General features: G+C 35.0%; 1 protein-coding gene across 4 annotated transcripts in view; it reads right to left on the bottom strand.

The window, feature by feature from the left end:
- Positions 1–4,199: 4,199 nt before the first annotated feature.
- LOC134843634 (uncharacterized) overlaps positions 4,200–12,661 on the bottom strand; it is a 51,478-nt gene continuing 43,016 nt past the window's right edge. For 3 of the 4 annotated variants that reach the window (XM_063859818.1, XM_063859819.1, XM_063859820.1), the window contains 9 exons: positions 11,101–11,346; positions 10,428–10,625; positions 8,746–8,865; positions 8,332–8,489; positions 7,276–7,404; positions 6,555–6,776; positions 5,942–6,020; positions 4,711–4,862; positions 4,200–4,468 (listed from right to left, as the gene is read on the bottom strand). In XM_063859818.1, coding sequence (XP_063715888.1) covers positions 4,288–4,468; positions 4,711–4,862; positions 5,942–6,020; positions 6,555–6,776; positions 7,276–7,404; positions 8,332–8,489; positions 8,746–8,865; positions 10,428–10,625; positions 11,101–11,346 — 1,485 coding nt within the window. In that variant the 3' untranslated portion in view covers positions 4,200–4,287. Of the gene's footprint in view, positions 4,469–4,710; positions 4,863–5,941; positions 6,021–6,554; positions 6,777–7,275; positions 7,405–7,781; positions 7,836–8,331; positions 8,490–8,745; positions 8,866–10,427; positions 10,626–11,100; positions 11,347–12,661 lie in introns of those variants that run through there. The other variant, XM_063859821.1, reaches the window with a different exon arrangement.

The following is a 12,661-nucleotide window of genomic DNA, read 5'->3' as shown; positions in this document are numbered from 1 at the left end:
CACCATTTTTTGAGTTTCATGAGACCAGGAAACTCACGAGACTTATCAACTTTTGCAGCGCACTATTATAAATATAACTTGGCAATTTATAGGGCCCTCTAATTAAAGAAGAAACTGATTTAGCAGCGCAAAACTTTGGATGTTTCTGGGCTGACTGAAGTCGCTATCTTAGAACAAACTTTTAAAATTTTCTTACAAAATTAAGCTCGAAGAATATTACAAAAGAGGGAATTGTTCTTATAAGAAAACTGTAAGATAGTGACTTTTCATACCAGAAAAATGGACGACAGGAACTTTTCCTTAAAAAATCTCAAATTATTTTTCTCGATTTAAAAAATTTTTTTTTTCTTAATAACCAGTGAAAAGAGTTCACCGCTGTCATCGCGTGGGCTAATTGAAGGAAAGGCATCGTAATCACATACTTTGCACTGTTAGTTATTAATTGCTGGCAACTGGAGTTTTTATGTTTTATATATATCCGAACCCCACATACAACAAATCCGAAGCTACATGAAATTAATTGTCAAAAATGAATTTTTTTGTTACCAATATAATTTCCAGCTGCTAAATTTGTATGGAGGAAGATTTACCTTACAAAAATTGTAAACATTGTTTTGAAATAGTTTTTTTGGTTTTTAAATTGTTTCTTTTTTTAAGTCTATAATCTGACCAAATATCTAACGCTTAAAAAACTTAAGCAATTTAAAATCTGATACTAAGCGAAACCGTCAAGTGAACAGTTGGCTTCACCTAGTATCTCACCTCAATTCAAATAAATTGTTCTGAAGCGTAGTGCTTCATTGATAATTTTTTATAAGCTTGCGTTCATATGTCCAATTGATTCGAATTGACGATATGTAAACGCCCAGAACACAAACTAAACGATCAAAAAAAGTAGCTACATTCGCGCTCAGGAAGACAATATCTTTTTTTGCGATATTTTAATTCGATATATTTTTGTTGCGATATATTTGATTCGTGAAAAACTATCATTTTTCATAAAAATTGGCCTGAACGAAATAAACTACCCTCAAATTTAAAAGCATGATACAAAAACTGTTCATATCAGGGCAAGGGCGTTTTTTTAACAGCCCTTATGAAAAAATTTTGATGTAAAATTGGTAGATTGAATTTTTGATTTTTTCCCAAATATTCCCATACTGGGGATCACCTCGCCTCTTAGCATGAAAATGAGATATATAGCGCGCTATTTATCCCAAAGTGGTCACAATAGGAGTTTTCAACACCTTGTAGTTTTTTTAAAGAAGCTGAAACACTTCGGTGAGTTATCTTTTGACATTAGAGCTCAAACATTAATATATTTTGTATGTTTTAGAAAAAAACTGTCAAATGGTGTTATCTAAACAGTCGACAAATTACGGAAGACTCTATCGGGGCGAAGCCCTGAGTGGTATCAGGGCGAAGCCTTGAACGTTTCGACTACCTTTTAAGGTCTATGGAGCAGTAATAACATGAAAAATTTAAATGTAATAAAATGAAATTAAAAATTTTTTTTAGAAAATTTTGAAAATTTTTGTGGAAACATCACCTCACACGCCATATAAAGCCCAAAATGATAAATTTCACTCCTAGTAAAAAATCAATTATGGCATATAAGCTTCCTTTAACCAATTTGGAACAATCTCTAAGACGGGTTACATCTCGCTTACTCGTAAATAGCGCGAGTTATATCGCGCGTTAATTGTCAAACTGGCCAAATTAGCAAGATTTAAACCCGCATAACTTTACGAAAAATTATCACAGATGAAATATCTTTTCAAATTTAAGCTCAAGACAATAATAGTTTTTGAATGATATGAAAAAATTCCGTCAAAAACGGCTAGTTAAAAAGCCGAAGTTTGTCTGAAGAGTGCTATTTGGAGAGTTCTATTTACGTAACTTTTAGCAGATGAATTTCAATTGAACTCAAAAAGTGCGTATATACCCGAATGCATTAAAATTTCCTGAAAAAAAACAAGCAAGACCTAAATAAAAATCTTCACTACTTTCATTACTCATAAATTATGAAGTTAAAGTTATTTGAAATCCAAGAACAATAAATTACGGACAGTTTTTGAACATAGCCAACAGGCAGTTGGAAAAGAATCATGAATGCAAGAAACAAAAAACACTTAATTAATTTTTTAAACTTCAACTTTGAATTTCAAGATTAAACAAAAATGGCCTTAAAGCTCGTTGAATTTCAAGAACGGTTCATAGTTGTCTTTTTTTTGATAACAATCTAATTTAAGAAAACTGGATCAATAGATGAAACTTTTATTCTGCTGGAAATCTATAAAAAAGAAATTCAACTTGAATTTCAATTGAATTCAAAAATAGTATACATACCTAAGTGCATTCATAAAGGTCTTACACAGAGACGAAGTTGCATTTCGCATACACAAGCAAAAATATGACCGATAAACCTACTGGGAAAACCTGAATGTCTAAAACTTTCAGTATACAAAATTTCATTCGAAAAAGTTCATTCGAAACATCCGACCCTGCCCAGGTTTGAACCCTCGTATTTTGTTACTTGTCTCCTTCCCTACTTCTACTGTACAGAACCATGATACCTTGAAGCTAGAGAGCTATTTGTAATACAAAACTTCTCGTAACAGGGCGGAGCTCTGAATATTCTGAATGCTTTTCAAGGTTTATAGAGCAGTAAAAACATGAAAAAAAGTTAATTAAATTAAAGTGAATTCATTTTTAATTTGATATTTTTGTAAGCAATCATCAACCCACACGCCAAATAAAGCAAAAAATGATAACTTTCACTCCTAGAAACAAACCAATTATGGCAAATAAGCTTCCTTTAACCAATTTGGAACGATTTCTATGAGGGATTAAATCTCCGCTTACGCGTTAATAGCGCGAAATATATCGCTCATTTATTTTCCCAAATTGACAATTTTTAAACCCTCATAAATTTAGGAAAAACGATCACAGTTAAAATATTTTTCCAAACTTAAGCTCAGGACAACAAAACCAGTTGAATGATATAAAAAAAAACTTCGTCAAACATGGCTAATTAAAAAAAACTATCCCGAGCACAATTATTCCGTTTTTTTTTGTAACGAAAGTCGAAACAAAATTACTGGTTGTATCAGGACAAAGTCCTGAACGTTCCGACTGCCTTTTAAGGTCTATGGAGCAGTAATCACAAAAATAATCATAGTTAATTAAAAATATAATTTTTTTTTTGTAAATTTGAGAATTTTGTGAAAATCACCCCCCCCCCCCGCACGCCATATTAAGTGAAAAATGATAAATTTACTCCTAGTAACAAATCAATTAAAGCAAATAAGCTTTCTTTAACCAATTTGGAACAATTTCACGACGGATTGAATCTACGCTCACGCCTTAATAGCGCGAAATATATCTCGCATTAATTTTCCCAAATTAATGCGAGATAGCAATTTTTAAACCCCCATAACTTTACGAAAAATAATCACAGGTGGAATATATTTTCAAATTTAAGCTCAAGACACTAATACTTATTGAAGGATATAAAAAACTCCGTCAAAAATAGCTAGTTGAAAAGTCGAATTTTTCCTGAAAAAAAAACACCCCAAGCCTAAGTATTCCGTTACTTGCGTTACGAAATCGGAACAAAAATAGTCGGTGATAAAATCCATTGGCTGCACTTAATAGCTGGTTATTGATCAAAAAAGAACACATTTTATCACAACAATATTACCGTCGGAACAATATTTGCGACTTAGGTTGGAAAAAACGTTGTTCATTCAATAACACAAGCCATGCTTGTGTAAACAAAGAAAATGAACTGAACTTAAGAAATCAAAGTCGAACCGCAAAAAAATGATTTTTAAGCCGGAACAAATTTTAAGATTTTTTCCTTCAAAAATCATGACCTATATTAGAGTCTGAACTACGTCCAGCTACTCTTAAAAACTAACCCTATTTCAAGAAAAAATCATTGGGTTCTTCTTGCTTTGATTTTTCAAACAATAATCTATTTTTGAACCTTAAATTAGCCATATTTCGTTTCGCCCCACTTGAATTTTTGTTGTTGTGAGATCTTTTCGAAAACATTTTCCGAGAACAGTTTAATCAAAAACGCCACGATCTATACAAGTGAAAATTCACTTCTCTCTAACTTTCAATAGTGTTTTTGTAGGCTTCATAGCTAGAAGAACTATGACAAAATTAGCTAAGCTAAAAAAAACAACAGATGAAATTAGTCTAAATTATCTTGAATATAGGTTAAGATTAAAATTAACACTCAATTTTAAAATAGCAGTTGTAATCTGTGTTTTTTTTTCACAGCATCATTTCTGGTTCCAGGGGGTCCTGCAGTTGCCAAAATCTGATCTCGCCATCGTCAGAGCATGAAATGATTCTCCGGTCGGATACCTTGAGAGCCCTAACTGCCGCTTTGTGTCCATGTAACACCCTCATGCAGGTCATAGTATAGAGATCCCACTCTCGAATTGTTGAGTCACTAAATGTTAATTATCCATGAGAAGTTTCTGTTATTCTTGACTTTTACATTAATTGGTCATAAAATGGATCGTTAAACCAAAATACCCTAATTGTTAAAATAAAAAATATTCATGGCCTGAATAGCTGAGAACTCAAATATTTAAGTTACCCGTGCTATCGTCAATAAATCTTAGCCAAAAAATGAAAAAAAAAGTTCCATCAATTGTTTTCAGAACCAACGATAACTTTATTGTGACTCACGCAGAAGCAGTGTAGAACTTGCGTCTGTGGAACTCTAGGGCGAGCACTGGCTCATTATGAGCTTGTATTCCTGACTCGCACTGGAGAGTGTGTTTGTTCCAAAATCTCACTTGACCATCTTGTGAGCCAGAGATCAGCAAGTTTCCACTTATCTAAAGATATAAATACAAACTTCAAACAAGTTATGCAACAACGAACTTAAAAGCCATGATTTGAGGATTTAAAAGTCAATGAACGACTTCGGGGAATCAAATGCGTAAAAAGTTTTTTCAAATTTGGCCAGGGGAAAACAAGCTTGCATCAGATTTTCATAAAACCTAACCAAATGGTTGATGGAGCAACACAATTGAAATAACTGCTGCTGTAAAACATAGTTGGAAAAAATTAATGAGCGGAAGAAAACAGAAAAAAAAACTTACTTGTTTTTGAAAAAACTTTCGAATTTTCACGAAAAATTATATGCACTTAAAGCTCTTTGAATTTCACGAGCAATTTATTATCGGTGCTTTTTAAAATTAAATTAACGCTAACTTGAGCAAACTGGATCAATAGGTAACAACTTGTTATTTCGCTGGCAAATATGATAATTAAATTTCATTTTCGAAACTAGAAGTCGGTCAAGTTTTTCGTGACATTTACATTTTTGCTGTTAGATAGTGGAGTTTGCCTTCCTTTTAACAAGGAAATGAACAAAAATGAATAAGTAACAAACGTCTGAACTTGGTAAAGTTTTCACACTGTTTCCATTTTCTCGCTGAGAATGATTCATGTCGCATGAACAAGTTGTTTACTCCGCTTACTCAAGAAAGATTTTACTACGAAGCAAAACTTAGTGCAGATGAGGAAAGCTGGCATTTTCAGACCCGGATTACATTGGTAAGTCATTGGAACCAAGTATTGATACTTTCATAGATGGTAGCTCTGATCATTTGCTCGATCAACTTTACTGAATTTCGAAGGAATTGCTGTCCAAAATGTACATTGAAAACAGGCATTCTACAGAGTAAAATCCTGAATTTGCGCTTGATTTCGTCCACTAGTGTTAAAAGAAATCAAAAGTCAAGCCGAAAAAAAATGAAAATTGAGCATGAACAAATTTTAGACTTTTTCCTAAAAAAACCAAAAAAAATCTACAAGACCTATATTAAGAGTACTTACTACGTTCATTATCCTTTTCATTTTTGGATCATTTTTGTAGGAAAAATTACTAAAAACTTGCTATTTGACTCACTCTAAGACAAGTGACTTCAGCAGAATGTCCTTCTAAGGCGGCAGTCCTGTTTCTCTTCAGATCCATAATCTTGATCGACCTAAATCAAACATAGATTAATTGTCTGGTTCAGTTGCCTTGAGAACAATTCGCGGCGTTTTTTCATACAAGAAAAAAACATTATTTTCTGCAACGATATACGCCACTTCAGAAAGAGACTTAATCTCTCCGAGAGCTGGCATAGCAATCATCTGATTTGCAAGCTTCTTTCTATTTTTTTTGCCTTTGATTTACCCGTTGAGACCAAAAATCTACTTTGTAATTAAAATCCAATAAACTGTTATGGTAAAATTTAAATACCAACCCAAACTGAGTCAATTTGATCAAAAAGTTTTAAAAATTTTTCTACCAAATGAGAAGCGGTTTTTTGTTTCTAGGACATCTTAGATACTGGATAGCGTAGGTTGAAATTGCTTAAAAAATGAATGTGAACTTCAATCTTCAATTCGCAAGTTGAGCCCAAACAAAAACTTAGCCTGAAAAAAAAGAAAGGCTGAAATAAGTCTCTTCTGACTCTTTTTAAATAGTTGATTGGCATTCATAAATGATTAGTAAACGTGCAAATATCTCTCACCCTTGACATGTAGTAAATACACACTCCAACGGCAGCTTCTCGTTCTCGTCTTCTGGCACATCCACCGCCAGTCCATGACTGTCCTTGTGACCTTCAGTTGAGACTGGCACAAAAGGGATAGTGACAGAGGTGACTGCTGCCCCTGCTTCGTACACTCGCACACAAGCGAAGTTCTTTGAGATGTCCCACACTCGGATGGTTCCATCGTGGGAACCCGTGAAGCTTGAAACAATTAAAAATCACAAAACATTGCCGACAGAAAATTGGAAAAGCGTCAATGAAAGCAAGGAAACAGAAGAAATCTTGCTCGTTTTTTTTTTTGAAAAATTTGATCTTTCGAATTTCAAAGTTAAAAAAATATGACCTCAAAGTTCTTGGAATTTCATGAACAAGATATTTCGTGAACTGATTTAAATTAACACAATTGAACAAATTCTAAGGTTTTTCAGAAAAAAATCACCACGACCTAAATAAGTGTCTGCTATTCTTTCACCGATACTTGAATAATTCTAATTATTTTTGCAGATATCACTTTAAAAAACAAATTGTGAGAACCATTTTCTCGATATTGATAATTTTTAAAGAAATTTTTGATTCGCAGCTCGAATCACAAACAAAAAAACTTCAAAAAAAAGTATCACTTGAGTAAGTGCAAAACAGCTTAATCAAAAATGACTCCTAATTCCGTGGTCAGAACAAACATGTCTTGGCCAGTGCTCACAGTAGAAATGGGGTGAGCTGTATGGCTGTGACTTTGCCGAGGTGTCCGAAGAGGGTGGCGAAGTAGGAGTAGCTCCTGCTGTCCCACACCATCACTGTCATGTCCCAACTGCCACTCACTATCCAGTCCCTACACACACAGCAGTGGTAATGACTCCATTGTTTTTAATTAGCCACCGACCTTACCCACTGCAAGTTCAGTCTCAGGGAGCGGGTGTTATCCATTTCTTGGTCGCCAGCTGGATCAAAAAGTACTAATCCAGCATCATCATCATCATCATCATCATCATCATCATCATCATCATCACCATCACCACCATCATCATCATCATCATCATCATCATCATCATCATCATCATCATCATCATCATCATCATCATCATCATCATTGCCGCCTTATCCCGTTCAAACTGGGTCGGCGGGGCGCCCCTAAATCTTCGAGGGCAAGAAATCCTAATCCCTGGATAGAAAAGGGACGAACACCAAACTGGACAGTAAACTCACCGTCGAACACCAGAAGATGGTGTAAAACTCAACGATGATGATGATGATCAAGGAATCCTAATCATTCCAGTATTTATCAAAAACCGAAAGAACAGTTCGGCTCAACGTACATTATCTGCTAATAACCATTCGCCAAAGCCTGTTCTAAATGTTATTGAAAAAAACTTCATGCATAATTTCTGCTTCCTGAAGCCCAACGCAACTGGTACTATACATACGTCCAGGATATTATGTTGCTTGAAACAGAAAAAGAAGTACACGTCTTTAAGCTTCTCTTGCAATAGCAGCCACCAATTTTTTAAAATTCTGATGCGAATTCCTTGGGGCTTGTCAATACAACATAATATTTAGCAGCCCCCAGGAAGTCATGTCAGATTCTTAAAAATAGGTCGCGGTTATTGCATGAGTCTTTCAAATATCCGTCATTTTCCCTTTCAAAGCAGTTTCATATCCCGGTCGAATTCTTGATAAGTCATAGCTGAAATACTCGGATTAACTCGGTACATTTTGTGTGACCTAGAGAGGCTTCTGATGTCTTGATTGCACTGCTTACCTGTTGAAATCTATGGAGCAGACTGATCCCCTGTGTCCGTATAGTTTGTGGAGAGACCTGCCTGATCCATTGCACCATACACGCACTGAATGGTCCATAGAGCCGGTCATGATTCTGCCGGCTGATATCTTCATGCACAACACCGCTTCCATATGACCCTGAAGTTAGTACAAAACAAAGGTCACAGTTGAGGTGTGTTCGACCAAGTATTAAAAAACACAACAAGGGCTAGTTTAACTGCATATGTTATTAACTATGAAGCGTAACAAGGCACGTATTTCTGACTAACGCAACTCACGTAAATCTACTTTTCCAATAAACCCAGTATTGCGTATACTTGATTTTTATCTTTTATCAATTTAGTCTAGTGCTATATGCGCTCTCGGCGGATACAATTAAGTTAGAATAACTTACGTGTAGTATCTTGAGAGCGTGTAGATGGAGTATCCTGTTGGTGTATCTGGCTCCCTTGAATGGATTCACCTTCTTCGGATACTTCCACTGCACATCGTAGTGTCGCACAATTCGCTCACTCTACAAATAGCAATTCAAACATAACCAACACAGTTGGAAAAAGTCATGACTCATGAACAAAGGAAACTGAAAAAAAAACCATCTCTCAAATTTTGAATAAAAAACATATGGCCTTGAGGCTCCTTGAATTTCGAGAACAATTAAAGTGACACTTCTATGATAAAACTAACTCAATTTGAGAAAATTGGATCACTAGGTTAACTTTTTATAACGCTGAAAAACTGAAAACTATTTTTGAAACTAGAAGTCGATTTGAAAGACATATATAAAAGTATTCACTACATCCATGACTCTTAAAAAAATCCGGAAACTCCTGAAAGTCCCCCGAAACTACAATGAACAACACTCGCATCTATAATGAAAAATTGCAGACAGTGCAAAAAATCCGTGATGTGGCAAGTAAGCTGACAAAAAGTCAAGTTTTCGAAGGAAACTACTTGAAAAGCGTACCAGATATAAGAAGGTATTTGACAAAAAACGGAAAATCAGCCGACAGAACTTAGCCGACGAGAACCTAAACCCGAAAAAAACATCAATAATTTTTCACTAAATAAATTTGTCAGCTGAATGTGTAAGAAAAGTTGTTTAGGGGGAAAAAGTCTATTTCCCGATTATAAGTCAGTCGCGCAAGTGAAATTAAACTTGCAAGAAATGTGAAGTTGACCTACGAAAAATCAAATATGAGCGTGAACAATTTTAAGGACTTCTTCTAAGAAAACTAAAAGATGCACTCAAATTACAAAAAAGTCCTGAAAGGAAAATAAATTATTGAAAATAACACTTCGCATTCTGATGTATATAACTTGCAACCTGTCGCCTACCCGGGACACAGTTAGTAAAGCAGTAACCGTAAAGGGAACAAGTTCAAGTTTTGTTTTTGAAACCGAATAGGGGTGCCTACGACTAGCGAGTTTCAGAAATTATGAGTGATGAATTTGAACTAACTTCTTCTTTAATTTGGTTTTATACCGACTATGATTGAAGAATCAATTTAAATATTGATGCAGAGCTTGGAACTTATGTCATTAACCTGTCTACACAATGCCATAAATCGGCTGCTTTATGTTTATTCAAACTTTAGTATTTTTTTCCCATATTTTCTTTTATGTTTTCATATTTATATATTTTTCCTTGTCTTTGAAGATCACAAATTTGTCTTTTATTTGATAAAACGGGCAGTATTGTGTAACCAAATTGGGTTCGTTAACTGTCCCCTCACTGTTTCTGGTGCTTCATATTTAAATTCTCGTTGTATGCAAATTTACCATTAACAACGAGAAATAAATTCTTTCTTTCTTTCTAACAACGCCTACTTTCAATCATAATCATAGTCTCATATGTTTTAGTGATAAACAAGGCATCAACGAATGGGCGTTAATTGAGCTGGCATAACTCATGCTGCTTCAATACTACATCAGAAACAACTTTGCTCAAAACTTAACAATAAAAGGTGCTACCTTGCTTGACCGATCTGGAATCGTATTATCAAACTAGCATTGCTTATGAAAAAAGCCAAAAGGCATAATGATCTTTAATTTTTTTTCGAAGGTTCCAGTACCAACCATGATCTCCGGGGGCTGGTGCACAGGTGGCCTCACGTCCAGTCCAATCTGTCCGTCTCTCATCCCATCATCCGCCCCCCTCTCCTCGCCCTCGTGTCTGGCCATGCGCACCAGTGCAACTCGAGACTTGACCCTCTCCGAGAACTGGGAGTCACTAATTCGGTCCAGATTCAGAGTACGCACGACAGCGTCCTCAACCTAACACACATGAGCGGAAGCAATTCTCATGGCAGAACGCAAAAATGACAAGAATTCCAGCCAGTCAAAATCTTTTAAACAGACTAAGAGACACTGAATCACATTTTGAAGACTGGCTGATTTTAAATTCTGATTGGCTGTTATCTTTTGTTATTCTGCCATGAAACATTCCCCTACACGCGACAGTTTAGAAAAAATATTTTAAATTTCTAATTTGCTGTGTATCTAGCAGCACTATAACAAAAATTAAACAAGCCGTCTCATGATTTACGAAATCCAAATGAAACTGAACATTTGCTTTCCCAAAACGAATTCCTCTAAAAAACAACCAAATTATATAACACCGTCCAACAATTTAATCAAAGTGTCTGAAACAACAGTAGACATTAAGCCAAATCAAACTGCTGTTTGATGCCAACGCTTCACACAAATTCAATGCTCAGACCGAAAACAAATAGATATACAAAATACTAACGTAGTCTTCTAGAATATTCCGTTTCTTTTCAGCGTCAATTTCCTTCTGACCGACGACAGCCTTTTCAACTTTCTCTCCCCTCTCCTCTTCCTCCTTGCCCTCCCCCTCCTCGTCCTCTTCGTCTATCACTGAGGGGGACAGACTTCCCAAGTAGCTCTGGGCCCTGTGAAGGAGCTCTGACATATTACCAGCATGTCTACTCATCGACTTAGCCTCCTCCACGTCTTGCGCCAACTCAGCCGCTACCTAAACATATTGTTCAGAAACTAAACCAAAAAGATCACTTTAAACTCAAGCGAACAATTGACGTTAGGTGGCTGTTTTGGTAACATTGTTATGGGGGAATGTTATTTTACATTGCTATGTTATTTTGCTATGCCTCGTTCCTTCCGAAATTACCCACACCTTTGAAATTGAATTTCAGATATTGCTTCAACGCAAACAGCTCGTGATAATTCTGATCTTGCAGACCAGATATCAAAACTGTTAAGGCGCAATTTTTTTAGGTTACAAAAGTTTCTCTCATAAAAGCACCAAGATGTTTTAGGAGAAAAGTCACAAATATTTGTTACAGGCTTCGAAAGTGTTTCCTTTTGCCAAGCACCTTGTGTTAGACCCTACAAAAAATTTGTGCAAATTATATTGCATTATGTTGTTCTAGTTACGCATCCATTAAAAATTAGATTTATTTAATCAGAAAGTGAAACGCTTATTCAAATCTGCCTTGAATATGTATATAAATACTAATCAATCTAGTCAATGAATTAAAAACAAGCTTTTTTTTTTCTAAGGAACACCATTTGTTTGAACTAGTAGCTAAACATATCAGAGCCCTATTTAAATGCCCTTATCAAATTTTCATTTATTGAGAGTGAACTGAGAAAAGTATTGGAATTATGCAGTATAGCAGAAATATTTCCAAAGGGTATACCCAAAAACTCAAATGAGTCAATAATTGTTAGGTTATGGAAAATGCATAACATTATATTATATCATACTCAAAACTTTATCAAAACTTTTTTATACAGAGGCATTACGAAAATTGGGTTGAAAACAGAAAAACTACAGCACCCATAAAACAGAACGCCATACTGAAGAATAGGGAGACTACATTACTGCGATAGTAGTCCAGTAGTTGGCCCGTTGGTACATAATATCTTAGTTTTGATATCAAACCACATTGTTTTTCCAGTCTCAATTTAAGGAAATTTATGTTACTGATATATGAGAGCTAGCAATCTGCCCAAAAACTTGCATACAGGTTCAACTTTTGAAATCAAATTGAAATCACAAAAGGAAGTGCTTGATTTAACGTTAATTTGCACTGTTTTAAATATATTAATTACTAACTTATTTGCTATCAAACATATATTTAAAATATCTAGGTCGAATTTAACATTTTCTACAGTGCATTTAATATTTATGTACCATTCTAAAGTTATCGGATAATGGTCAGATATTTTTTCGTAATTGAGTACCTTCGAAACAGAGAAAGGTAAATTTTAATATATGAAATGATCCAGACAAGTTTGCGTATTTTCAGTAACGCGGGTAGCTTCAT

Source organism: Symsagittifera roscoffensis, chromosome 4 (assembly GCF_963678635.1).
Source record: "Symsagittifera roscoffensis chromosome 4, txSymRosc1.1, whole genome shotgun sequence".
In the NCBI taxonomy this organism is placed as follows: Eukaryota; Metazoa; Xenacoelomorpha; order Acoela; family Convolutidae; genus Symsagittifera; species Symsagittifera roscoffensis.
The sequence above is the reverse complement of the archived record's forward strand: the minus strand, read 5'-3'. Positions and strand labels throughout refer to the sequence as shown.